The sequence below is a fragment of the Oncorhynchus gorbuscha genome, linkage group LG17 (genome assembly GCF_021184085.1).
Source record: "Oncorhynchus gorbuscha isolate QuinsamMale2020 ecotype Even-year linkage group LG17, OgorEven_v1.0, whole genome shotgun sequence".
In the NCBI taxonomy this organism is placed as follows: domain Eukaryota; kingdom Metazoa; phylum Chordata; class Actinopteri; order Salmoniformes; family Salmonidae; genus Oncorhynchus; species Oncorhynchus gorbuscha.
Window position 1 is genome coordinate 30,900,286 of NC_060189.1, and position 27,118 is coordinate 30,927,403.

The window sequence follows — 27,118 nt, forward strand, 5'->3', positions numbered from 1 at the left end:
AGTATGTAAATGTGATTACATTTTTTAAATAAAATGTCTAAACGTGTTTTTGCTTTGTCATTATGGAGTATTGTATGTAGATTGAGGGGGGAAAAACTATTTAATCAATTTTAGAATAAGGCTGTAACGTAACAAAATGTGGAAAAAGTCAAGGGGTCTGAATACTTTGCGACTGCATATCCTTTTTCAATTGAAACAGTCTTATCCCAGAGTCCACCAACCATTTAGACACACATCAGTTAGAATGGAATGTACTGAAGGGTTCATCTGCAGTTACTACATCCATTATTATTATTTTTTTTACTTACAAATTAATGTGCCCATTGATTCTTGAAGAATATAAAACGTATAAATGCATCATGAGCTTAGTTCAACTGCCGTATCCCATCAGAACTTAAAATATAAGCTGGTTTTACTCCAATGTTTGTAAACAAAGTAAATGTAAAAGCCAATGTAAACAAACACGGTATAGCCTCAAAACATGGTTCAAACTATAATTTTGATATCATGGATGGTCAGTCCTTGCACACATGGCTCGGTCTATGAATTTGAGAGTGGTTACATTTCTCCAGTCCCATTACTCATCTTTTTACCAAAACAGTGGCGGGGAAAACACTTAGTTATTATATCAACTGCGGATTGCACATTATGTGTGAGCCACATCTGGTATAGTGCTATATGGGAGAGACAGAATGGGGGTGCTAATGTAATACCATCAATTCCAGTTATGTTCAAATACCTCAATGTGTGTTTGTGTTTAACAGTAAAGACTCTTTGGTAGACACCTGAATAACTCAACATGATGTGTGTAGCTATTGAATGACTTTAGCTCTTTGGTTACAAATACCCAGTTTTCCCCAAAGTGAGGTTTGTGGTACCATCGGGGGAACATAAAATTAACCCCACTTATAAATCAATACATGGTCTTAGTGTCAGGCCTATTGCTAAGCCAAATAAGAGCAAAGGAGAAATCCTAAACCACCACAGTAGAGACATGAAAACACATCTACACTCCTTAGATACAAGTGCAGTTCACCAAAGATGCCCTTCATTTTAAAAAGTGGCCATTCTCATCTTCCACGGTCAACAAACAGTAGTCCAACATAATCAAAGTGTGGTTTTAACTTCCTTCAGGAATTCTCAATCAAAACATTAGTCAAGTCCTTTATAAAGACCATCATCCAGCACAGCACACAAATCGTCAAAACTAAAAATCTGTGATAAACAAATATCTGTAATTAATGATATTGATATACAATAATCAGAGTGCTGGGTTTCATGTCTGGGTTTCAAGTGCTGGGTTTCATGTCAGTAATTGTGTAGTGTAAAAATCCTACAGTCAAATCTCATTAATACTGTTCAAGAGGGGGACACGCACAAAGTCATGCGATCCTTTCATTGTCAGGTTTTATCGCAGTCACGCCTCCATTAACACTTCGAAAAAGGACCATCCAACAGCACCATCATTTTGGAGCTAAGAGCCACAGATGCTTCCTCGTGGCCGACAAACCTTTTGGGGGGGGGGGCTGCTGAGGCTTACGCTTAGATTAGCCTGGAGTTGCGAAGGAACTGGATAAGGACTTTATAAATGAAGGTGTATTGTGAGATGGTCTGCACCATCATCATGCGTTGCTGCCGGAGCATGTTCAGGACGGTCGGGACGTCAAGCATCTGGAGGAAAGAGGGGGAAACAGGACACAAGGAGTATGTTATTGGATTTGTTCAGGGGCCTCTTGAGCTAAATGAGGGATGGGCAACTTTGATGGGGGTGAGAACCACAACAAACAAAAAAAATTGAAACTCATGAGGGGCCGCAGTTGCGCCCCATTGCGAGCAAAACATTTTATGGGCCCCCCTCTTGACAGTGGAGAGAAATGTTTTACATTTTAATTTTGTACAATTCTATTTTGCCATGGGTTGTAGAGAACATGTACTAGTTTTAAGGCAAGTTCGCGGCAATTCTATACATTTTGCCATGGGGCGGAGGGGAAAATTAGCTTTTTTACAGCTAATTTCCTGTAATTCTATCAATTTTGCCATAGGGTGTAGAGAAATGTTTACAGTTTTTAATAGATCTAATTGAGACTAACAAAATCAATGGGGGCCCCCCGGCCGGTAATTTGACCGTGATAGAACGTTTAGATAGCTGGCCCTAAACTAACTTAGCAATAAAAAATTCTTAGCCGACATGGGCTAATTGACTATCACGGACTGCTGACATAAGAGAAAAACTGCTGATGCACAACCAAATTTTGAAATTGCACTTTGTGTATTTTACTAGTCTAACTTGCAACAGTAAGTTAATGAAATCAAATTATTATTTTTTTGGGGGGGGGGAATTGATCCAAGGGCCTTAAAATGGGGGTCCCTTGAGCCGGCAGTTGCCCATCCCTGATCTAAACTGACCAATGCCTGCATTACTGATGGAATAGACTAGGGTTCAAGCCTGGCGACATGATTCACACTGTCCTAACATAAAACAAAGAGAAGCATGAACCCTTACAGAATGTTTTAGAAGTTCTACATAGCTCAGCAATGTAATGGCAATATACAGATCCCACTATATAGCCCAGTAGACCATTACTGTAATGGTAATATACATAGACGTGCGATTGTTTTTTTACCTCGTTGTGTTCCAGACAGGCGATCATAATCTCAGTGAGTATGACCACCCCGGTGCGGCCCACTCCAGCACTACAGTGGACCAGCACGGGTAGGTTGGTGTTCTTTGGGTCGCTGGTGCTGTTGGTGTGTCTCCTCACTGACTGGATCTCCTCCAGGTATGCTGGGTATAAAAAAAAAAAATAGATAAATGATTTATAATATTAACTAAACTCGTAATGAAAAAAGAGGATTTTACAACAAAGTGCCAATTAATCACCCCTTCAAATTAGACTGGAAATGCCTTCTTGACCTTTCTCTTGGAATATAGATTGACAATCTTAAAGCGAATTCCTGGTTTGAATACACGTTACATCTAGATTTCAACCGATCCACTCACAGAGGAAGCCTTTGAAGTCCTCGGGGCAGCCGTGGTCGGGCCAGTCTGTGTACTGCAGGTGCCATACGGTGCGCTCATGGCCCGTCAGCAGGTGTTTGATCTTCAGGCCCGTGGTGGCATAGCAGCCCGAGTCCGTCCTGAAGCGCGTAGTGATCTTAAAGCGTCCGTATGTCACCGTGTTGTGGCGAGAGCCCAGCCGTGGCCAGTAGCGGAAACTCTTTTCCCTGCCACCCTCCTGCAAAGGGGGTTAGAGGAAAAGGTTAAAGATTAGCCAGAAGGATTGAGCTGCTACAGAAAGGTCAAAGGGTCCTGTTACTGCTAGATCTGAGGTCATTCAATAACAACTTACACTTCTGACAGACAAAGATCTATTTAACAAACACACACACACACCTCTTCAGCTGTAACCATGGCGATGATGGCCACACCCTGCTCCCACACCATTTGCCAGAAGTCCAGACAGGTGTTCGAAAGAGGGCCCTGGGAGGCGATGTAGCTCCACTCGTCTCCACCCACCGTAATCTAGGAAAAGCCAGAGGAGAGATATGGTTAGTGACCCCATCTAAAGCCACAGCAGGTATGCATGCATGCTGCTCATTACCCTACCCAGCCCTGGGGAAGGAATGATTATCAAGGAGACAATGTCTGCACAGATGCCTGAGCCATCAGCAGTAATCTGGAATGAAGAGCATTTATATGAATGTTGTTTTTTAGGATGTGACAGTCAACAGTTGGAGGTAGTAACTTAACATCCAGCACTTATTACTGTGCTGAGGACTACTTCTGTCAGTAATAAAGCCCTTCTGTGGGGAAAACTTATTCTGATTGGCTGGCTCCCCAGTGGGTGGGTCTGGCTGGCAAGTGGGTGGGTCTCTGCCCTCCCAGACCCACCCAAGACTGCACCCCTGCCCAGACATGTAAAATCCATAGATTAGGGCCTCATTCATTTATTTCAATTGGCTGATTTCCTTATCTGAAATATACCTCAGTCTTTGAAGTTGTTGCACATTGCATTTATATTTTTGTTCAGTATATTTTGGCACCTGATGTGTCAAACCTACACCACATAACCTTCTTGTTGTTCCCATGCACCATCAGTAAGTTAACATACAAGACCCTGAAAATAAGTATGATTGATTACATCTGAAAATATTAGGGATAACAAAAGTGACTGCACCCGGATAATCCCAGAGCTGAGAGAAAAAGTGACACTCATGAGTTCAGACTAATAACAGATCAACCAAGAGAGAAATATTCAGGTGCCCCTGGATTCAGTGTGTCCATCACAGACCTGCAGGTGAAGGTGACACTGACCTGTAGCAGCACTGACTGACATTACCACCTACACCTGGTACAAGAATGTACAACCTCTGGATCAAGCCTTTAGATCAGGTCACACTCTACAGACAGTTACTGCTGTGCTATAAAATGCCACAGAGATCTCCACTCTCCTGAAGTGGCTGCAATGTGTTTTCTTTGTCAGAGCGTTTTTCATTCATTTCTGCTGTGGAGTGGAGCTCCTTCCAAAGTGAACAAGAGTCAGATAGTGACACTGACCTGTAGCGCCACCTACACTTTGACTGACATTACCAACGCCACCTACACCTGGTACAAGAACGGATAATAAGAAGAGAATTACCCCAGAGCCAGGACTGAAGGGCTATGGCACAAAACCAATCGTAGGCCTCACACCTCTACTTTGATATTGACCTATGTGGGATGTTTTCTGTGGGATGTTTTCTACATTCAACTAAAAAGTTCATCTTTTTCTTTCTGGATGTTAATAAAAAATATTGATTCATTTATTACAGTAATGGGATGTTTTCAAAGTTCAAGATTATGCTTCTGTTCTTTCTCCATGGGATTCACCATTTCAAGATTTATCACTGGGTAATGTACTCTACATGGAAAATATTGACGACATATTAAAAAGCTATTTTTGCTTTTCGACCAAGTTGCTCTTAACTTATATGGTTTAGGGGTTTGTGTGTTCACATTTATTTTTATGAGACAGTTTATTTTACATTGTGATTAAGGTCAAAATCCTGTTTGAAATAAACATTTTAGAGAATATATTTAAGCATATGGTGTATGTAGTCTGTGTAACATTACCCTGATGTGCGAGGCGTTGATGTAGCCTGTGTTGTTCTCCTTGGTGGGCACCAGCTCCACACGCGTGTCGTCGTAGGGCAGCACATCCTGGAAGCGATTCCTCTCGCCGCTCTCCGGCAGCTGGGCGATGCTGCAGTCGCCTGTCGGACGCCGCTTGGCCACCTGCTCGTACTCTGTGAACACCATGCCCTGCTCCATGCGCTGCTCCAGCACCTTACACTGAGAGAAACAGAGTAAGACACATTGGATTGATCAGCTTCGAGACATGAAACGGGTATGGAGTTGAAAAGCTATAGCTTTGTGTGTGCAAGTAGTACATTTTCCTGATGGTTAGAAACATGTAGTAGCAGATTAAGGGAACATATCCCATTGGTGAAATGTGATTAAGCCCGACAGTACATATTACTTAACATAGACTGATACACTAACACGTGCAGGAGTTTCTACTAAAACAGATAAACATCAGCATTTACTTGGTAGACCTGCTCTCCTATTTATTTACGTCACCAGTATCACTCAACCCTTTGTTCTGTTTAAACTACGGTACTGTTTGGATCTCCATAAATAAAGTCTTATATAAACACATGATGTAAAACACAACCCTTTGTTCTGTTTAAACTACGTTACTGTTTGGATCTCCATAAATAAAGTCTTATATAAACACATGATGTAAAACACAACCCTTTGTTCTGTTTAAACTACGGTACTGTTTGGATCTCCATAAATAAAGTCTTATATAAACACATGATGTAAAACACAACCCTTTGTTCTGTTTAAACTACGGTACTGTTTGGATCTCCATAAATAAAGTCTTATATAAACACATGATGTAAAACACAACCCTTTGTTCTGTTTAAACTACGGTACTGTTTGGATATCCATAAATAAAGTCTTATATAAACACATGATGTAAAACACAACCCTTTGTTCTGTTTAAACTACGGTACTGTTTGGATATCCATAAATAAAGTCTTATATAAACACATGATGTAAAACACAACCCTTTGAATACAGGTGACATGGATTTACAATAGATGTTAGAAAACTCCCAACAGCAATTCTTTTAGACAACATTTACTCTGCCTGCTTGATCACCTGGTAATCGAAACCACTTCCACATCCCAAGGAAACTATGCAAATGTAGAGCAGTGAGGAGCCATGTCTGTTTCTTTAAGGGCTGGGTTTTATTTCTAATGTTCCCACCTACAAGCATGGCATTGTTATTTAAATCAGAAACACCTGCAAAGTTCAGAGTCGTGACTGAGCCAAATAGCTTTTCGTCTTGGCCTACACTGAGCTATAGGGGGTGAAAACTTGGTATCCATTGGATAATAAGTAAATTTCACTTATTTCTGCATTAGTCTGTATTAAATATATACACAGAGTACAAAACATTAGGAACACCGGCTCTTTCCACAACAGACTGCCCAGGTGAAAGCTATGATCCCTTATTGATGTCATCTGTTAAATGCACTTCAATCAGTGTAGATGAAAGGGAGGAGACAGGCTAAAGAACGATAAGCCTAGAGACAATTGAGATACGGATTGTGTATGCGAGCCTTCAGCGTGTGAATGGGCAAGACAAAAGATTTAAGTGCCTTTGAACAGGGTATGGTAGTAGGTGTCAAGAACTGCAATGCTTTCGACACCATGCCCCAACAAATTAAGTCTGTTCTGAGGGCAAATGAAGGTGTTCCTAATGTTTTGTACTCATGACAGTGCGGCTTGGTTGGGTTGTGTTTCGGAGGACGCATGGCTTTCGACCTTAGTCTCTCCCGAGCCCGTACGGGAGTTGTAGCGATGAGACAAGATAGTAACTACTAACAATTGGATACCACGAAATTGGGGAAAAAGGAGTACATTTTATTTTTAAAAATTAATTTAAAAAATTACAAGCCGAGATCTACTGGTCTGATTTTTTAAAAGCCTATGCAAGATTAACCTATTAAAAACAATACCGTAGCAATGAGGTTTTTGCAGTAGGCTATAGGCCCAATACATCATCAATGCATATTGGCTATGCTTGTTGTTCGGACCATTTTCGGTTTTTGTATTAATTGAGGCACAGCTGAGTGAGCATACATTTAAATAATTAGCTTTTTATTTTACTGGGCTGATGGTCCCTGCATCTGATGGTCAGCGGAAGGGGAGAGAGTAGCAGACTGAGGGTCCGCCTCTCACCGTCCGTCCTTTCCTCTACTGACACTGACCAAAAAAGGACACCGCCTTCCAGCTGATAGTGAAACTCGAGTCACACCGCATTATGTCTGCCTCATGCACAAATTCATGTTGCTACTCCTATGAACAGTGAAATATTTTCAGATCTTAAAAAAGATAATAACAAACCTATCAATACCCTTTCCTACTCATTCATTACAGCTGCAGTGCTGGTTGTAGCACCAATGGAAGTAGGAAGAACACACATTTTATGGCTTATAAAAGTGTTGAATTAAAAGTGTTGACAGTGCTGAGTAAGAACTTAAACGTGAAATCACTCATAGAAACAACAGCTCTTCGCTTTATTCGTTGACAGTTTCACTCTAGTCAACTATGCCTTAACTTTCTTTCACACCTGCTATGTTACTGCAGACATTGTAATCTGAGCCATCCGATTGGCCAGTCGTAAGCCTATTGTGCGCTTGATTTGCTCTCCAGGCCCTCTGGGAAGGCAGAGGTTGTACCTTCAGACACATGAAATGGGAACACTTAGCCTACCCTGCGCGTCTGGCAGCTGAATCGGGTGCACCTACCGCCAACACCGCAAAACAAATAAATAAAAACACGAACGCAAGGCTTTATCGTTGGGTGTTTACGGAAATGTTTGAGGACCATAAGTACGGGCTGACTGGCTTGTTATCTCAAAAACTTGAGATAACAATAGACGGCAAAGTCAAAGATACTGATTTCCATCTGTGGAAAAGTTTTCCTGAAATGCTTATGACAAATCCAGCTCCAGAACCAGCCAATGCAGGTAGCTAATCTTTTGAATATTGTGTATCAAAAAAACTAAACGGCAACAACAGATAACATTAACTAGCTAGATAAGGTTAGCATACTAGCTAGCTACACTGGCAGCTGTCAGCTCCCCATTTGTTGATCTCTCTCCACAACGTCCTATCCTACCCCCAATTTGTAAATATGTATAAGTAGCCTGTGTCATTCTTCTGAGGTGGAAAACGTAACCATTTTTCTCTAGTGCAGGAATTACGCCGAATTAGGGAACGCATTGCTCCCTGGTGGGCACCTTTAAACTAGTCTAGAGCATTGCCCACTGCCAGTGCCTACCCTCTCGTCGTTGGAGGCCTTCTCAGGTTGGTCCTTGCCTCCCTCGTGCATGGGCAGCCTGGACAGGGTCAGGCCGTTGAGGGCCGCCACCTTCAGGGGACCCATCTTCTTCAGCTCAGCCCGCTTCTTCATGCCCTGTTGTGACGGAGGACAGAGAGAGAGGTAGAGGGGAAAGAGAAAGAGTGAGTATGGCTGAAGTTGACCGAATGTCTAACGAAGTTAGGGGAGGGGCAGTTATGGCTCAGCCTGTTTTGGTGCCGCATTTTCCCATGGAATGCGACCGAACCAGCTACTGAGGTCGCCTTGCAACATTCCTTTCAGTTACAGGTGCACAAGGTGTCATCGTGAATCGGTCTCCCAACCACCATGAAACTACACAAAATACCCCTGCATTGGTGAGTCAGTGAGTTTAGGAGTGATTGTGATGTCACAGGTTTAGTCACCTGACCAACAGATATAGTTTGTTTTTTAAATGTATTTAACTAGGCAAGTCAGTTAAGAACAAATTCTTATTTACAATGACGGTCTACCCCAGCCAAACCCTAATCTGGACGACGCTGGGCCAATTGTGCGTCGCCCTGCGGCAGTCCCAATCACAGCCGGTTGTGATACAGCCTGGAATCAAACCAAACCAAGGTCTGTAGTGACACCTCTAGCACTCCACTCAGGAGGTTGAAATGAACATGGCCAACTTATGGCCTTTGGAATATTCCACTATTGTGTTGTGTGACAGTCCGTGATGGGAATGTGAGACATTTTAGCAAAGAGGAAAAATGTATCTTAATTAACTGACAGAAATTAAAAATAGTCTCCAAGACCATGAGATTGGGCTGTTCCTTGAACAATGAAAGACACACTGACACGTCTAGTCAAACTTAGTAGTCAAATTTGCTTTTAAAAAACAATTCTAAATACACAGGCATGTTTGGGCAGCGAGTAAGGCAGATGAGACTGGGGCTACAATGGCAGAGGAGAGGGTGCATGACTCACGGCAGGAGGCAGGCCATCAATGGGTTTCTTCCCAGCAGGAACGTCTGATACAGGCCTCTTCTTGATGAAATCCTTCTTGGTCTTCGGTTTGTTCTGCCCACTGATGTCACTATCCGACATCGAGGGCACCATCCTGCCAGTCTGTCCGCCCTCAAACAGGTACAGTGACTCCGCCTCCTGGATCAGTGGGTGCACCTGATAGGCTGGGAGACCAGACAGGAGAGGGTCAAGGAAGGAGCCAATGGGATATGCGGGCGGGGGCTCTAGGGGAATCTGTCCCAGATTGGTTAGAAGCTGCTGCGGGTCAGGCCCGGACAATAGTGCATCGTGGGATTGTGGTGTGTGGCGTCCGCTCTCATCCTCAAACTCCTCTTCCTCGCTGCTGTGCACCAGCATGGTGGCGTCTGACAGGGACTTCTTGTGGCCGTAGCGAACATCCTCTTTCCCCTCCCCCCCGTCCTCTGACTTGGTCCGCTCCAGGAACACGTTGAGCTGGGAGCCTGAGGAGCCATGAGGGACCAGATGGGGGGTGTCTGCAGCTGAGGCAGATACAGTCCTTTCCTTGACCCTCATACCCTCCAGGCTGTAAGCCAGGCCGGCAATCTCGATGGAGTTGCGTTTGTGTGCGTTGTGTTGGTGGGGGTGGTGTTGTGGGGGTCCAGCCAGGAACAGGGGCTCGGATACCTCCTGCAGGGAGTGGGCTACAGGCAAACTGTCCTCCTGGAAGGTCTGGACCGAGTGGTGCACGCGCCGCGTAATGATCAGGTCCGGGTTGCTGCTGCTCACATAGAGGTGGCGAGACAGGTCCGGCGTGCTGTTGGCGGGCCGTGGGTGGGCGCCGTATGGGTAGGGGGGTGGAGGGCGGTACACTTGGGTCCTCATGATATTGGCTGCAGGATACTCCTGCGCCTGCTGCAGCTGGACGTTTGTCAGCTCGGGCACACTAACCGCCCCCACCACCGGCCTCCTCTCCGTGGGGTAGGGATACGGCGAGGGGCTGTGGAAGCTGGAGTTGAGGTGGAAAGGGTAGTGGTGGTGCGCTCCTCCTCCACCATGCTCTCCTCTGATCTCCGGCTGGCTGTAGACCAGGGGGTCCGGCCTGCTGTAGGCATACGAGTTCCCAATGTTCAGGTTCCTCATGGAGTGGCTCTGGCGGTGCTCGTGGCCATGCACCATCCCTCCTCCACCTCCCCGGTTCTTCTGCCTCATGACCGTCTCGTAGTCCGGGGTGGCACGGTAAGAGGGGGGGATGAGTGCGCTGTGGCGGTGCGAGGGCACGTAGTCGGGCCGGGTGATGTCACTTCCTGTGATGGAAGGGTTGGAGGACATGGGTGAGGGCTGCATGTAGTGCTGGGGGTTGGTGAGGGAGCTGGTGCTGTGGGCGCTGTACACGCTGCCGTTACGCAGCCGCCCGTTCCCACCGCCGCTGTTGCCGTACTCGAGTGGTGAGCGGTCCAGGCTGGTCTGAGAGTGGTAGTAGTAGCCGTGCTGACTGTTCATGTACAGGTTGTCTGAGAGAAAGGACAAAGACAAGGTATTTGAGAACTACAGGCATAGGAAGAACAGACCCTTTAATCTAAGCATTGTTGCATGACTAAGCAGTGAGCGGACATTCTCTTTGGTCATTAGGGCTCAGATAGATGCATGGTGCATGATAGTGGTTGAAACACCAGTGATCCTGGTGAGGTCAGGCCTAACTTTATAAGTACCTTGTGAGGATGTGTAAGGCTCAGTGAAGTGACCATTGTAGTGCATCTGTGGCGGGGGCAACATGTAGGGCGGGGGCTTTGGCTGCACAGAGAGAGAGAGAGAGATCAACCAACAACACGATTTAGTTACTGCACACTTAATCTTCATGCAGCGCAACAGCATGGAATTCCACACAAATCTAATAGTGTGCTGAAGCACTGCCAGAGTCTGACGTTTGTCATGTTCTGCGCTCCACCGGCCATAGCTTAGTGTGTGTGTACACGTGTGTGTGTGCAGTTCACTGGCAGCATACCAGAGACATCCTGGTGGAGGACCGGCGTCTCACTGGGTTCACAGCGGTTGGCTGGGTTTGGCTGTGAACAGGAACACAAAAACAAAACACAGGTAGTAAAAACAAAAAGGCTTTCTTTCAAGTGGAAAGGGACCCGGGGGGGGGGGTTTAAAGAGGATCACCTCTTCTCTGTTAAATGAAATCTCCCTTTATCGCAGTGAAAGATACAAGCAATATCCAGGAGAGAACTCCTTTTCTTAAGATTGGTTTTATTTGTATACGTCTTTCTTCGCCCAAACATTGAAAACATAAAAAGGTGGTGATGAAAGGATTGGTGTCACTTGAATGTAGCTAAGGTGTTTTGTAGGGCTCTGGTTGGTTTTCAGGGGAGGCTCTCTGAAGAGACCTGTACTGTGGGCGGTGGCTGCGGACAGCGTTGCTCACCCCTTGTTAGAAGGCAGAAAAGGAAAGCGAGGAAAGGAAAGAGTGAGAATGGACTTCTGGGAGCCCTCAGAAGGCGAAGGGGGGTCAGACTCCTCTCTGGAGAGATGAGGAGAGGGGACAGGAATGAGGAGAGAACACACACACACACACACACACACACACACACACACACACACACACACACACACACACACACACACACAGGAACAGGGCTAGATTCCTTAAGAGACACTTACAGGCTGCTCTTGTTAATCTTATAAAACTTGTGCCTGGCCAGACACATCCGGCACACATATTTGGAGGTTTCCAGGTCTTCCTGTAGAGGGAAAAGAAAACATCGTCAGCGTTAGAAATTCAGTACACTGATAGTGGTGTTCTACTCATTCACCTACTCAAATAGAACTGCATGGGGCTTTAGCCAGGGGTTGTTGACTATACGCATGTGGCATGGTTACCGCGATACAAGCACACATACACAAGATCACATGTTTATCTAGAAAGGTCCATACACATTCACACAGCATGCACTGTGAGAGCATAGAACGCCAGGGCATGTGTGGGACAATGTGTATAATGGGAAGAGGATAATTGCGGTGCGTGGTGGTGGTGGTTTGAGACTCACAGTCTGGAACTGCACGCTCTCCTCTTTGTTGGTCAGCTCCAGGGCAAAGAAGGACTTATTGTGAGTCATGTTGTTAATTTCATTCCACCTACACAGTACATTAAAACACGGGAGCATGAGGCAGTGTCAGTGGTCACAAAACCTCAGTTTCTGCAGCCTGCTGTGGGAGGGGAGTGACGTTAACACAAACCCTATCTGAGTCAATAGTTAGAGAAGTGTCTACATTCAACACTCTCAGTAGCATTTGGACTGGGGATATTCTACACAAAATGAGACTTCCCTTGGGGTAAAGTTGAAGTCATGTGACCTGATCGGAGGCCTAGAGTTTCTCCATGCCAGGTCACATGGTCAGAAAAAAACATCCCTGACCCCAACTATAGAACATACCATCTGATTCAAAATAGCCAGAGACGACCATGCCATCTAAGAATAGTAGCTAGCTGAGGACTGAACCAGACTCAATATGCTGAGTCATTGGATCTAACACAATTACTGCTTCATGTACACAAATAGCAGACAGGATTTTATTCAGACAGCTCATATTTAGAAGCAGAACATATTGCAGGCCTGCGGAAATACTGTAAAAAAATGCATATAAAAATAAACAATTATTTCCCGTCTTACTTGAATACAAGGGGTGGCCTGCCGTTTTTGTGCTTGACAAAAATGCCATCCAGACAGGCCCCAAGGAGGATATCAGTGCCTTGGCTGTCCTGTGGGGATGGGAAGAGAGAAGAGGATTAAATGGAAGAACTATAGCTAATGAAAAATGTGGACCTCACTGGGCTTTTTTGTCCTCTGTGCTGAGGGCGGGGGTCTATATTTATACTTCTATGAATATATTCCAGAAGATCAGCACCTGCATCTGCTGAATTTTGAACTGAAAAACCATCTGTCCCTTGGTTCATGTCTTCACACATACATCATGTTGAACAATAGGAGGTATTGATAGAAAGTCAATAGAACTGGATAGCAATGTAGTAGTGCAGTAAGGCTTTGGTGGAGCAGGTACTGTGGGTTGGTGTAGCTGTGTTCACCTTGGCTGGGGTACTCTCCTGGCCATAGCCCTCCATCTTCTCCACCTCCTGCATGTACAACATCTCAGCCTCTGGGGCAGGCAACCCCCTGAGAGAAACACACACAGCAATATAAGTTAACATAAACAATACACATGTCCAAAAGACAGACACAAATGGAGACACCAACACCCATTAACCAGCACAGACAGAGTACACAGACAAACCCACACATACTTAGGTCACATTCCGAAACAAGATTCATGACATCACACCCAGGGCTCCAGACTAACATTTTCCCCTGTTGGCACTGGTGCCACTGACCCATGATTTCGCTCCGTGACACAATAGAAGAAATAAAGAATCCTCTTATAAAGTCATTCAAAGTGCTTTATTAAAAAAAAAGGTGTACTAGACTACTGTTTGAGATTTTATTCAAGAAATAAGTTGTTTCATCTAACATGTCTATGCAGGAATAATGCATGATTACAGCTAATTTTGGGATGATAATTAGGTTATCGTTATATTACTGTTAAAATAGGGCCCCATCATTTTGAGGGTTTCAGCATCGTAGCTATTGTATTTATTGCAGTTGATTATTATTTTCCTTCTGCCGATTGGTGATAAAAATGCATATTCTTCTGAGATGGTAAGGCCGAGGTCAGGAGGTTGCAACTTTGCATGATGGTAAAGGAGCAAGGGCCACACTATCATGCAATGCCATATGGCCACATGGTGGCACTAACAAGTGATTGAATATGCAAACTTTTAAAAATCGCACAACCCTCATCCTGTTTGAGCTAGAGTCCTGAAATTCCATAGATAGGTCCCTCTCCACACAAGGAACAAGTGTGCCTCAAGGACCCATAAAGGTCCACCATGATGGATTTTCTGCCATTTAGAATTGAGAGAAAAACAGTTCACTTAAAAACACTACTTATCTGGCACCAAATGACTGATCTGCACAAAACATGGCATTGATGGAGCAAGCAAACAGTCACAAATGAGTTTTTTCCAGGATAGCATCTCAAGCATTGGCTACTGACCAATAAAGAATCACGTGGGCGTGGTCTGGCACAAATGCATTTAACTCCGACACAGATATTCACATTGTAACTAAATTTGGTACACATCACAAACACCGTCAAGACTCAACATATCTAAGCACATTCAGCTCAACCACACAGTAGAGCTATAATGGGCACGTTTATAATCACTTGATCGGATTGACTCAAGAGTGATGAAATTTGGCAGACATGCTCAGGGATATGAGCCTGTTTAACCTGTTAAGTATGGTTCAGTTTGGTGCTGTAGAAGAATACATTTGAAAGTTGTAAACATCCTTCAAAATACATCAAACAGATATTACACTGCATGATCAGTTTGATTTTGAGTTCTGATATTTGGCAAGTGTGGTAAACAGTACAGAAGTAAATCATCTTAGGGCAATGTGCCCAATTACTCCTGATGGCGACACAGTGGGCCCATTGCTGAACCCTGTCTTTTGTTCAATAAAGATACATTTGTCTACATGTACTAACTTTTTGGGGGGCTTATTGACTAACTGAATATGGAAACTACAAACACATTAGCTAGATCGCTAACTCTAAACATAATAGCCACTGATGTAAGCCACATATTAATCTAAAAGTTTTTTTTTAATGTAAAAAAACAACAAAAACACATTGCTGTGGTAGCCTTCTACTCAATGGAGTCCCATGCACTTGCAATGGACAATGCACATGTCTTGTGCGCCATATCAAATATTTTGGTTGTAAAATAGTTTCTATAGAGCTCCATTATCAGAAGAATATATATATATATATATATATATATATATATATATGCCTACATAAAGCTGAGAAACTCTTCTCTTCAACAGTGACGACAGTAGTTGCTTCCAAGGCTGTATTTTACCCGCAATTGAGTTAAATGATATTGCCTACAATCTGAGCACGTGGAGAGGGAGTGAGTCACTCGCTCTTCACAGCAGCAAGCTCCATCGGAACAGGCACAGATACTTTCATTACAGGAACCACAAGGATTGGGGCCGTCCCCGACAAAAAAACAATATTATTTGACCAAGAGTAGTCTGTTCTTTCGACCAATCGGTCGGTTGGTTGCTGACTTAGTTGCTGAAGTGGCAACATAAATTACAGCAATTTCTGACTGAAAAGTTTAGGAAAAACATTCCCATTTCCCTCATCCCTTGCTCCATTTGTGTGACACATGTACACATTGCATGCACGTGACCAATATGGCCTGACCTATTGCATATCATAATCACATCAATAAACAAACTCAACACCGTTACAGGTGACGGCAGAATTTATCCAGAAAGACAAACACAAAACGGGGAAAGTTTACTGGTTAATCAGGAAGTAAAGGGGAAGTCAGATGTGTGGAATAAATTTCCCTAGTTGTGGAAAATATTGGCATTCAAGAACAAAAATGATGTAAAGCGCAAGCATATTATGTGTGCCAAACAGGTGCTGTTAGATTAGAATATCCTTTTTCTGACCGTTTGGAACAATGTAAAAACAAAATACATTGCAAGCCTACCAGAGAGTCCGTTGTAACACGTTTGTTTTTGTAAAGCCTTTATTACAACAAAGACTAAAAACAGTCGCATTCATTGGTGAATGCAGTTTGCGAAATGGAATAGTTTAGGCCTAATTATTGTTTACGTGAATTATTTAATGGTCGCTTCGTTAATTTAAAACTAGAATGCTTGATTGCATTTCAAAATCAGGAATTTCCCTTCTAGGCAGAGTTGAAGAAAAAGCCATATCTCAGACTGGCTAATAAAAAGAAAATATTAAGACGGAGAACAGAGAACAGACACTGGACTTTTGAACGGTAGTGTAATATGGACGATTTATAAAGCCAGGCACATTTATCAGTTAGGCTATTGATTATAGACCTAATTAGGTTGGGGTTTCCTCTCTCCTCACTTGTTTAGACAAACAGATGTCTAAAAAAAGTTAAGGGCTGTTTTCTTGCCGCCTAACTCCGTTGCTGCCTCTGCCGCATTGTTCAACACCAATATGCTGGTTAACTTTGCTATTATGCACATTGCAACATGGTCTAGGAAAAGGCGCTAATTCAGTGCACTAATGCGTTTCAAAACAGCGGACAATGACTACTATCCGCGAGAGAAAACGCATCGGTTATAAAATAATATATTTTTGATTTGTTTTGCACAATTGTTCTTATGTAATATAACCATATACAGTTTCAGTATCACATTTCTTAGACTGATGGACTGTCATCCCCACAGCCTCCACAATGGATCAGTCCACTCAGAGCCTCCTGGGGGGGGGGAGCATTGAATGTGACAAATTATTCACTAAACCTCAACTAAATCTTGTAATGAATAATGTGGAAATTGAGCGAGTTAAGGGGACTAAACTACTTGGAGTAACCCTGGATTGTAAACTGTCATGGTCAAAACTTATTGATCGGGAAAGGTCTGTCCAGAATAAAGCTAACATTAACATGCATGTCAATCTCTCCTGGCTCAAAGTAAAGGAGAGATCGACTTCATCACTTCTTGTACTTGTGAAAAGTATAGACATGTTGAATGCACCGTCTGTTTAAACTACTAGCACCCACGCAAAAACAGACAAAAATACACATTATGGAACAGCGTGGTATGTGAAGAGACACCCACACAATACCCACATGTACACATGGATTTTGTGCCGGAGGGCACACACTTAATGTGTTGTGAAATGTATTGTAATGTTTTTAAAATTGCTTTAATTTTGCTAGACCCCAGGAAGAGAAGCTGCTGCCTTGGCAGGAAATACTGGGGACGCATAATAAATACAAATACAAATGTAGAATGTGCAGCTCGTACCCATGCAATCAATTAAAACATTTACTCACACAGCCAAGTCAAATGGTAGCAAAATGCATCGAAATGGTCACAGTCTGGAGTCCTGACAAACCTTCTCAAACTGAAAGTGTCAGTCTAGTTCAACCACCAGCAAGATCAGCTGCTGCTATGTGCTATCCCCCATCATCTCCATCTTCTGTTCATCTGTGTCACTGCACTTCGTTTGACACACACAAAGTAGTGAAACCATTTCATAGACACCAACATTGAGGCAAGCATCAACTCCTCACCTCAACTACAGACACCACCCCCCCCGACACCTCCTTCCCCTGTAGCTGGGGCCCAAAACGGCTTTTTCCATCTATCTATCCAGTTCATATGGGGGGTGAGCAGAAGGCTGGAAACCTGCAGGTTGGGATGGACGGAATGAAGACCAGCTGGCCTTGGAGGTGGCTTGGTGCCAGGCCAGCCCCGGCTCGGGGCTTTTCATCCATCTGCCTGACTGTAAATTAGAGCTGAGGACCCCTGGTCAGATGGGTTTATTTTCGGCCTGCTGAGGCCAGATGAGAAAGAAGCACCATGGACTGTCCCACTGCATGGATCGAACCTGGACTCAATTAAAAGGCCCTGCGAATGCCAGCCTCAGAAGATGTGAAGGGGGGTTCCTGTGGAGAATATAAGGCATCTGATGTGAAAAATCTGATGTGGGAACATCTGAAGATTTCTCACCTGTAGTTCTGGTAAAGCACAGCCACTTTCTGAGTGGCCTCTTCCAGTACTCTCTCATCCTGGATCCAGCCCTATGAATAGATAGGGAAATCTAGATTACATTGTGCACATTAATGAACTATAGATCGTAAAACAAGAACTTTCAGACGCGAAGCCATGGAGAAAAGAAAGAAACTGCTTACGATAGGAAAGAGCACAAACTTCTGAAGAAACTCCTGCGAATCGTAACGATTGAAATCTCCGAAGTCAGCTGAAACAGAAAATAATAAAATACAATCACAATTTTAGTGCACTGGGTGAATACATGTAACACTACAGTAATATTTTTTCTAGCAGTGAATACAAGTAAAAACCTTAAATAGGTAAAAGTCTAATGTGTCTATTTCTGCAGTTAGTGTGAGGCAGACAAAGCGTCCATGGATTTTCAGAATGGTGTGATGCTTATTTTAGAAAAGCAGGGGGACCCGTGTGTTATGACACGGGATTGCTTTAACGTCTGAAACTGTAGTGGTCCAACGTTAACAGCAATCTCTTTCTGCACGCCAGCTATGTTCACAGCTATGTTCAGTATCCCAGGCATTAGCCATGCTAGCTACGGCTCTACCGGCCAGGCCCCCACAAACCCTAACCCCAGCAGCTAGGTAAAAATAGACAATGTCCAACATCTTCCAAGCAAAAACCAAAAGCAAATTTAGCAGGGCTTTTTTAAGTCAACAAATATAGGTTTCTTAAAGCTTTTAGTATTACTGGGATGCTATTTTGATCTCGCTTGCTATGCAGTTTGGGCAGCAATAGTTTGGACCTGGGTTGCACCAGTAAGTGATCTCAGTTGCTGTGCAATGTTAACACCTAGGCCAGTAACTTGCACTGCCTGATATAACTTTGCCAGTAATGTTTGAGATTCTTCTGGCTGTGCAAAAGTGGGAGTCCAGAAATGTCAAGCTGGAGACTCATGCAAAGGGAGTTTACACTCCCTGAGCCTGGCCAGTGTATAAGTTGGTTTGGGCTTGATGTTGCTTGTTAAGTGTTCTACATTAACAGACTTGTGAAAAGCTCAATAAACCCAAAATAAAGTGCTCGACTCAACTTTTATACAAACAAGGTCACTTAGGATTGTAGAAAATGGCCTTACGTTTGTACAATGAGACATCAATGATGTTCTCTTGAATAGCAAATGAAAATATTCAAGTTTAAAAATTCAAATTTTCCCTAGGTATGCTTTGAAATCATATGACACATCTGACGAGTCCCGAGCTGAGATTCAGTAATGAGCCGCGAAACCATACTCTAACAACTTCACTCCTGTTGCATTGGTGTACTGTCACCAGCTTTAGGTTCAATAAAGCATGAGCAGTGGGATTTACAACAGGTCATGACATCAGTGTGTGAGTGTGGTGCAAAACACTTGCTGTGGCCACCTATGGCAGGACCTGACCTGTCACCACAGTTTGAACAGGTGGCGAACCTCAGTCACCCCATCAGTAGATAAGTGTGTACGGAGTTTAATTTCCCGTTGTTGCATTCAGAGCCCGTGTTCAGTATTCACATTACCTTGCACTGCCAAGCCAGCCAGGCGGATGGCCTGTTCTATAGAGCAAGGGATTCGGCCTTCGAGAACATCCTTCTTCAACTGGAGATAATACTGATATCTGTAGGGAGGTAGAGGAAGTTGGTTAATCTCAAGGTGTGGACAGAAGACAAACATGACTTGGTTTGACACCTCCATTCAAAACCAGTCAGTGAGAGATGTGATTTCATACTGTAGTGGGTGCCAACACGAAAAGAACAGTGGTTACTGGACTGAGTTAATCAATGCTCAGTAAGTGTTATGGCATACGGAGTATGGCAAATCCTCTAGCATGAAGGATACACATGCATGCCATTCCACTACTTTTGACTGATCCAATAGGAATGGATAGATTAAATCAATTTGTTGGGAACTGTGTGGCTTAGAGTTATCCAAGAAATGCATGAAGGAGACAACATTTTGGCATGAGAAGCAACCTGAATGAGTGTCTGGTGTCCCTCTGTGTTAAGCGGATATCTGACCTAGTGATCTCCTGCTGCAGTTGGCCTACGGTGGGCACGTAGAAGACCACGCCGAAGTAGACGGTGGGCTCCAGGCCATACTTGTCCAGCTGCTTCTTCAGGGGCTTCTCCAGATCGATCCAACGCTGCTGGTTCTGCTTGTTGAAGTACCATAGGCTGAAGTACGTTATCTGGTGGGGGGAGGAAATGAAAAGTTGGGGCTTTAAAAATCGGGGAAACAGGAAGCAGTCTATTGAAAGATGAGGCGATTGTGAAATCGTTACTTGTTAATGAAATGACAGTAATATGGTATTTTGGTTTACAATGACAATAGCTTAGGTTAAATGACCCATGCTAAATTATAGAATACTTAACATGTTTGTGCTTCCTTCATAAACATGGCAATACTACTACACATAGCTTGTATTCATCTGAAACATGAATGTTGACCCACAAGCCCAAAGTAAAGTTAAGTTCCTGTGCTGCTGCCACTCCCTGTCCAGTCTTGTGACTCTCTGCTGGGGTGGAGCAGTGTGCATCACAAAATGAACAGTGGTTCTGGAGTTGACCTGTATTGTTTATGATGAAGGGAGTCTGGCCACAAGGCTCACAGTGTGATTGCTCCGACTACAACTATACCATCGCTAACCCATTTACAACATCTGAATGTCTATTTGAAGCGTTGGAATTTATATCAGAAATCACTGCTAGGCAATTTAAACCCTCCCCTATTGCAAACCGTTCATACAAAGTTCATGGTAAAGATCATCAACGTCTGTGAGAGAATCAAGACTTTCCAACAAAGAGCATAGTCTAGAGATTCTCTGATGGCAAAATAGTCAGGCCAAAACATAGGCTACTAGTCTACAGATTTTGAAAGCATTTCTATCTTCCTTTTATATATTGCATGGTAACAGATCCTTCAACCATGTGACCATCAGTGTCCTTTCCTATATAGGGCCCTATAAAATCTGTCATTTTCTGAGCCTGATACCATTAAGTTTTCCCCCAAATTCAGTTCTCTGTTTTGTTTTCCAGGTTTAAGCTAAAAAATAAAAAAAACACTTTTTTAATAGAAAAACAAACAAAAAATGTTCAAAGTCCACAATATAACTTAAACCATGAGACCACTTTTGAGGTCTGGGAAAAATCTAAAGAAATGTAGACTTTTTGGTTGTAGTTACCGAGAGAAGTTTCTGTAGTGCTCATGTGATTGCAGTCGTCTATTCTTCCAATCAATCGACTGGTCTACATTTTTTTTTAAATGTGTATTTTCCATTTATAGACCCACCCTATGTGTTTTAATAAAATCAACTATATGCACTGAGCGATGCTTTAAAACTTCTTGTGGCTGCAGTTGCTTGGATGAAAAGGTGTCCAGAGTAAACTTCCTGCTCCTCAGTCCCAGTTGCTAATATATGCATATTATTATTAGTATTGGATAGAAAACACTGAAGTTTCTAAATCTGTTTGAATGATGTCTGTGAGTATAACAGAACTCATATGGCAGGCAAAAACCTGAGAAAAAAAATCCAACCAGGAAGTGGAAAATCTGTGGTTGGTCAATTTTCAACTCAGCCCCTATTGAAGTTACAGTGGGATATTGGTCAGCTTGCACTTCCGAAGGCTTTCACTAGATGTCAATCGTCTTTAGAAACTTGTTTGAGGCTTCTACTGTGAAGTGGGGCCGAATGAGTGTGGATTGAGTCAGAGGTCAGGCAGCAGTCACGCGCATTTCACATGAGGTATCTCCCATTCCTTTGCTTTTCTGAAGACAAAGGAATTCTCCGGTTGGAAAATTGACAATTTGTGTTAAAAACATCCTTCTACGGTCTGCAACTAGTGAACACGCTTCGTGAGTTTTGATTTGTTTACCAAACGCGCTAACAAAAAGTAACTATTTGTACATAAATGGACATTATCGAACAAATCAAACATTTATTGTGGACCTGGGATTCCTGGGAGTGCATTCTGATGAAGATCAAAGGTAAGTGAATATTTATAATGTTATTTCTGACTTCTGTTGACTCCAACATGGCGGATATATGCATTTGTTCTCTGAGCGCTGTTCTCAGATTATAGCATGGTTAGCTTTGTCCGTAAAGCTTTTTAAAAATCTAACACAGCTGTTGCATTAAGGAGAAGTATATATCTTTAACTCCATGTATAACACTTGTATTTTCATCAACATTTATGATTAGTATTTCTGTAAATAGATGTGACTCTGCAAATTTACCAGATGTTTTTGGAACTACAGAACATAACGCACCCAATGTATACTGAGATTTCTTTTATATAAATATGAACTTTACCGAACAAAACATACATGTATTGTGTAACATGAAGTCCTATGAGTGTCATCTAATGAAGATCCATTTGTGCTTTTTGTGACTCCTCCTGGCTGGAAAAATGGCTGTGTTTTTCTGTGGCTTGGCTCTGATCGTTTGTGGTGCTTTTGCTGTAAAGCCTATTTGAAATCAGACACTGGTGGGATTAACAACAAGATTACCTTTAAAATGGTATAAGATACTTGTATGCTTGAGGAATATTAATTACGAGATTTCTGTTGTTTTGAATTTGGCACCCTGCACTTTCACTGGCTGTTGTCATATCGATCCCATAAACAGGATTTCAGCCCTAAGAATTAAGGGCACTCTTTGATGAAATAATTAAGACAAATGACTCAAGGAAGGAGCCAGAGATCAAGACAACCAAAATAACAAAAACCTGTACCCGACCATCCTCCTCCCGCTCCTACTGGCCTCTGCAGATTCTGCCGTTACACTCCTGAAGTTGCCGGTAGGCTACACAAACCCGTTTCATGTCGAGTGCCAACTTATCTTACCATTTCTACATGCCAGTTCTGGTTTTAATATGCACAGTCTCAAACAGTTAGATTTCATTTTTAATAATGTCTTCGCATCTCATAACCATTGTCATGTCGTTAATGAAAATTTGAACTAAATGAAAATTATACAAACCTAAAAGTAACTTCTATTGCCAACTATGTAGAAATATCCTATACAAAGCCAACAAATAAAAACATTGCAGACTGCAGGTAGAAAATATCCTATGAATCACATTGGCTACACATGGCAGTGTCTGCAAGGAACTTGAAACATTGTATCAACTTGGTCTGGTGCTAGCAAGCTAACAACACTGTATACATATTCTGGGCCCTCAGTTTCCCAGGTCAGACACAGCTGTAGGCTTTTTGAGCAAGGGATAAGAAATAATCAGGTTGGCCTATTTTATGAAGTTTCCACTGGATCAGAGCATTGTTGTCTTATTTTGCAGAGTAGTTATTGAGCTGTAAAGATTTTCAAAATAGTCTACACTGAGGAACTAATGTCAATGGATGTAAAAACAGACTGTTTATTTGCTGTTTGAGATGAATAAAAAAATACTTTAAAGATGCTCCACAGCTCATTAGTTGTGGTGGGTTAAGACAATCAGAAATACTATCAGATACCCAAATGGGCACATTTATAGCCCTACATTTGCACGCAGTCCAAGTAGCCTATGCCTACTTCTATGCGTAATCTGGTGCGCGTCCTTACTCAACGTTGACAGGAGGGCTCCAAACAAAAGACGATTAATAAATTGGCAAAACTCCAAAGTATAGCATAGGTTTTTGAGCTCTGCAAACAATGTGACCACTGACAATGAGAACAGTAAGACTGTCAAAATAATAATATATTGTATATATTAACAGAAATTACAATAACCAAACAAACATTGTAGATTAGAAATTATGATAATTAACGGCAAATGTACTGGTGATAGTGGTGTGCCATCCCCGCGGCCTCCACAATGGATTAGTCCACTGAGCCTATCGACCAAACAATTTACCAGTGAACTAAATGGGATCAGCCATTTAAAAAAAATGGCCACTGGATTTATGTTAAATATCATGATATAAATTCTGCCAGGTAGGCTACTTTATAGCTAACATTTAATTGATTTTTTTGGAAAGCCTTTCCATCCTTACCAGAAGATGAGTATCATTAGCATCATTGTTAATGGCTACACAAAGTATAGACATACACAAGCACCGAATTAAAAACACAATATTTTCTTTATGCGGATTCTGGAATATTCACGTGAAACTCTATTGCCAATTAGAGGGAAACCTAGCTACAGTCTGATTCAGATGCATATTGAATCACAGCACAGGTGTGTCCACTGTGTCCACAGCAGAGGTGGGTCCACTTGAGCAGTGCATTCATGGCCTACGTGATTGAAGAATGACTCTGTCAATGTGGAATGCCTTTGGCTGAAACAAATTATTCTTTCCATACCCTCAAGACAATAGGATAGGTTCTAGTTTTCTGATTGTTTTATAATGACAGGACTATCAGGTAGGCTGTTGGAGAACAGATCATCGACCATGATAACTTTAGCCTAAATGGCCACTCACTTGAGAAGAGTAATCACAAACAAAACGACAACAATCAGTGTTTCAGTCATCTTGAGCATACATACCTCTCGTAACTCGAGTCTCTGTGCAACTGCCTCCAAACATTCCTGGCCGGTGCTCTCCACAGAAAGAGTAAACTCAACAAATTCACCATTGAGCAGCTGAATGCGTGTGACCAGACAGCTCTTGCTTGAGACAGTATACCTTCGAGTTCTTTTGAGTTTTAAGCCGAATGGCAAGGGCATGTTTCAAAGTCCTTTGGCAAGGAGTATTTCCTTGATCCAGAAATATATGTCCCGTTGTCTCTAAACTTTGCCCATCAAAAATGTAGTGGATAAGAGGCCATCCATGAGTTGGATACATGTATCCCTGTGAAAACAGAAAGAAAAATTGTTATGAGACAATATAAATTATTTCATCATTCCAGATAACATTTTCAAGACAAACATATCAAGCAGTATTATACTATATGACATGTTATTCGGAATCACCAACTTTGGTTCTGGAGAGCAACAGTGTGTGCAGGCATTTGTTCCAACCCAGCACTAACACACCTGATTTTAATGTTCAACATTGATAAGTTGAGTCAGTTATGTAGTGTGCTTGGCTGGAACAAAAGCCTGCAATCCCTGACCACCGGCAGAGGTAACCAATCTCAGACCATAAAACAGATGCCCTTTATGAACAACCCATCTTATTGGTAATCCACTTAGCTAACTAGACAGGGAGCATCTAATTTCTTGGTGCAAATCAGACAGTCGAGTGATTATTGAATGAGCTGCAAATAACTCTGTACCAGTGGCTAATGGTTCTCCATCCCAAAGTTATCTGTAGGACACTTCCATTACACTGGAATAACAGATCAAAATTGAATGTTGATAGACAGTGCAGTGGGCTCCAGTCCAGATTTAACAAGTAAACTAAAGTTGTTTGTTACAAAAGACATCAACGACTTTTACTAGCCAATAGCCAATATACTAGATGACAATGTACAATACATGATATATTGTAGAGACGGACAGTCTCCATCAGATATGAGCATATATTTTTTTTTACGTTAGTCCAGCTAGCAAAGTCAGGTGGCTATAACTAGCCGTGTTAATTTAGTTAGCTAACGTTAGCTCATTAACGCCATCAAGTTGAAGCAACAAATTACTTCGGGTTACATGAAAAAAAAACACTACTTTAAACAAAGCTAGCTATACGGTTATGAAAAAGAGATGCTCCCCAAAAAGCCTAAACATAGAACCAAAGACAGTACAATACGTTTAAAAACTATCCAGTAAATTACTTCATGGTTTCCCAAGCTCGGTCCTGCCACCATCCTCCGACTGCACGTTTTGTGTTTTGTCCTAGTACCACCCAGTTGATCCAAATAACCAACTCATCATCAAACTTGGATTATTTCAATCAGCTGTGTAGTGGTAGGGCAAAAGTTTGGGAAAGCCTGCAGTACACTAACTTTAGCTAATTAGCTTGCAGGCTAGCATAGCTAACGTCGTCAGCGTCAAAATGGGCTCTCCATCACCATAACAAAATCCCTGCAAATAGCCAGATAGTTGACATTAGCATCTTTACCTTATTGATGTCCGCCAAAAGCAAATTAGTCCATTTGTAAATTGTGCATATCCAAAGCTGCCGCCAGTCATTATAGGTGATAGTTATGTCAAATATCGAAAAGGTTTAGTTTGGAAACTGCATACAGAAAACCAACTCAGCTAACGACGTGCTTCACTTCCTGCCGAAAGAGCAACAAGTCTGTATGAAGCTCTACATCCGCGGATCTATATTATCCTCTTTTTTACACAACCGTTTTCCTATTATGTTGATTTACATAGACAAACAAAACTATGAACATTTTCATTAAATATAATATTTTCTTCAGGTCCTGTATGAGTTTCAAAGGTTATATTTCTTTATAAAAGTTTGAGTAGTTCTTCAACAGCGGCGTGATACACGGCAGATTTAGAGGCAATGACATCAGACAGCTGGAATGCCAGGCAGGGAAAATGACAAGAATGAGACAGCTGCCACCCTGCTTACGACGTACGTTATCCAGCCCCGTACACCGAAAACCTATATTTCTGCTCTTGTTATACTCATTTGTGAACTGTCCGTTTACTTCACTAATTTATGAATGTCAGCTGAGGTTGCTGTAAAATAGTGTGATACTGCTGGATGAAAATAGACGCACACACACCCCTCCCACTGGGACAAAGCTGAGACAAGTTGACTTTTGTGCAGAGTGCATGATGAAAGAGGAGGCGGGTTCATAACAACATAACAAAACATTTTATTGTAAACATGAACAACACTGTTAGGCAGTCACATCAAAGGTCACAGTTAACTAGGCTACATGTTGCAGAGAGCACAGTGCCCCTTATTAAAGGTATTTCCTAGAATATTCACTGATACTCTGTTATTTGAAACCAATAGGCTACAAAGTGAGCAATACATTGATAAATATATAAAAATACATTTCTGGTCTAGTTAATTATCATTATTGTGTAACAATAATCAAAATACATATTGGTCAATACTTTGTACTGTAAATCTCCATGGCAATACAGTGTCCAGAACAGGAATGGGCATTTACAAAAAGTATGAAATATACAGCTTCCATTTATAAAACACATTCGAGATTCAAAA

The 27,118-nt window shown here is 42.4% G+C and overlaps 1 protein-coding gene across 2 annotated transcripts; it reads right to left on the minus strand.

Annotated features, from left to right (window-relative positions):
• Positions 1 to 44: 44 nt before the first annotated feature.
• ptpn21 (protein tyrosine phosphatase non-receptor type 21) lies at positions 45 to 26,590 on the minus strand. Of its 2 annotated transcripts, XM_046308699.1 has the most exons (20): positions 26,048 to 26,590; positions 24,535 to 24,838; positions 20,071 to 20,240; positions 19,573 to 19,670; positions 18,204 to 18,271; positions 18,022 to 18,092; positions 13,473 to 13,560; positions 13,060 to 13,148; positions 12,436 to 12,523; positions 12,050 to 12,129; positions 11,814 to 11,909; positions 11,391 to 11,451; positions 11,098 to 11,179; positions 9,389 to 10,899; positions 8,399 to 8,533; positions 5,114 to 5,332; positions 3,395 to 3,523; positions 3,002 to 3,236; positions 2,625 to 2,785; positions 45 to 1,671 (listed from the first exon to the last, which is right to left on the minus strand). In XM_046308699.1, exons 2-20 carry the CDS (start codon positions 24,712 to 24,714, stop codon positions 1,543 to 1,545), a joined length of 3,690 nt encoding a protein of 1,229 aa, XP_046164655.1. In that variant the 5' UTR covers positions 24,715 to 24,838; positions 26,048 to 26,590; the 3' UTR covers positions 45 to 1,542. The 2 variants fall into 2 exon arrangements, with proteins under 2 accessions (XP_046164655.1, XP_046164656.1); XM_046308700.1 differs by lacking the exon at positions 11,814 to 11,909 and having other exon boundaries at positions 26,048 to 26,588.
• Positions 26,591 to 27,118: the final 528 nt, after the last annotated feature.

Bases quoted from the DNA above. Each gene is read 5' to 3' on its own strand.
- ptpn21 (XM_046308699.1), bottom strand. From the start codon at position 24,714: ATGCCCTTGCCATTCGGCTTAAAACTCAAAAGAACTCGAAGGTATACT. The intron at 11,180-11,390 runs GTATGCTGCCAG...CTCTCTGTGCAG, and splicing joins CCTCCACCAGGATGTCTCTG to CCAAAGCCCCCGCCCTACAT. The intron at 10,900-11,097 runs GTACTTATAAAG...CCTTTCTCTCAG, and splicing joins GCCTTACACATCCTCACAAG to ACAACCTGTACATGAACAGT.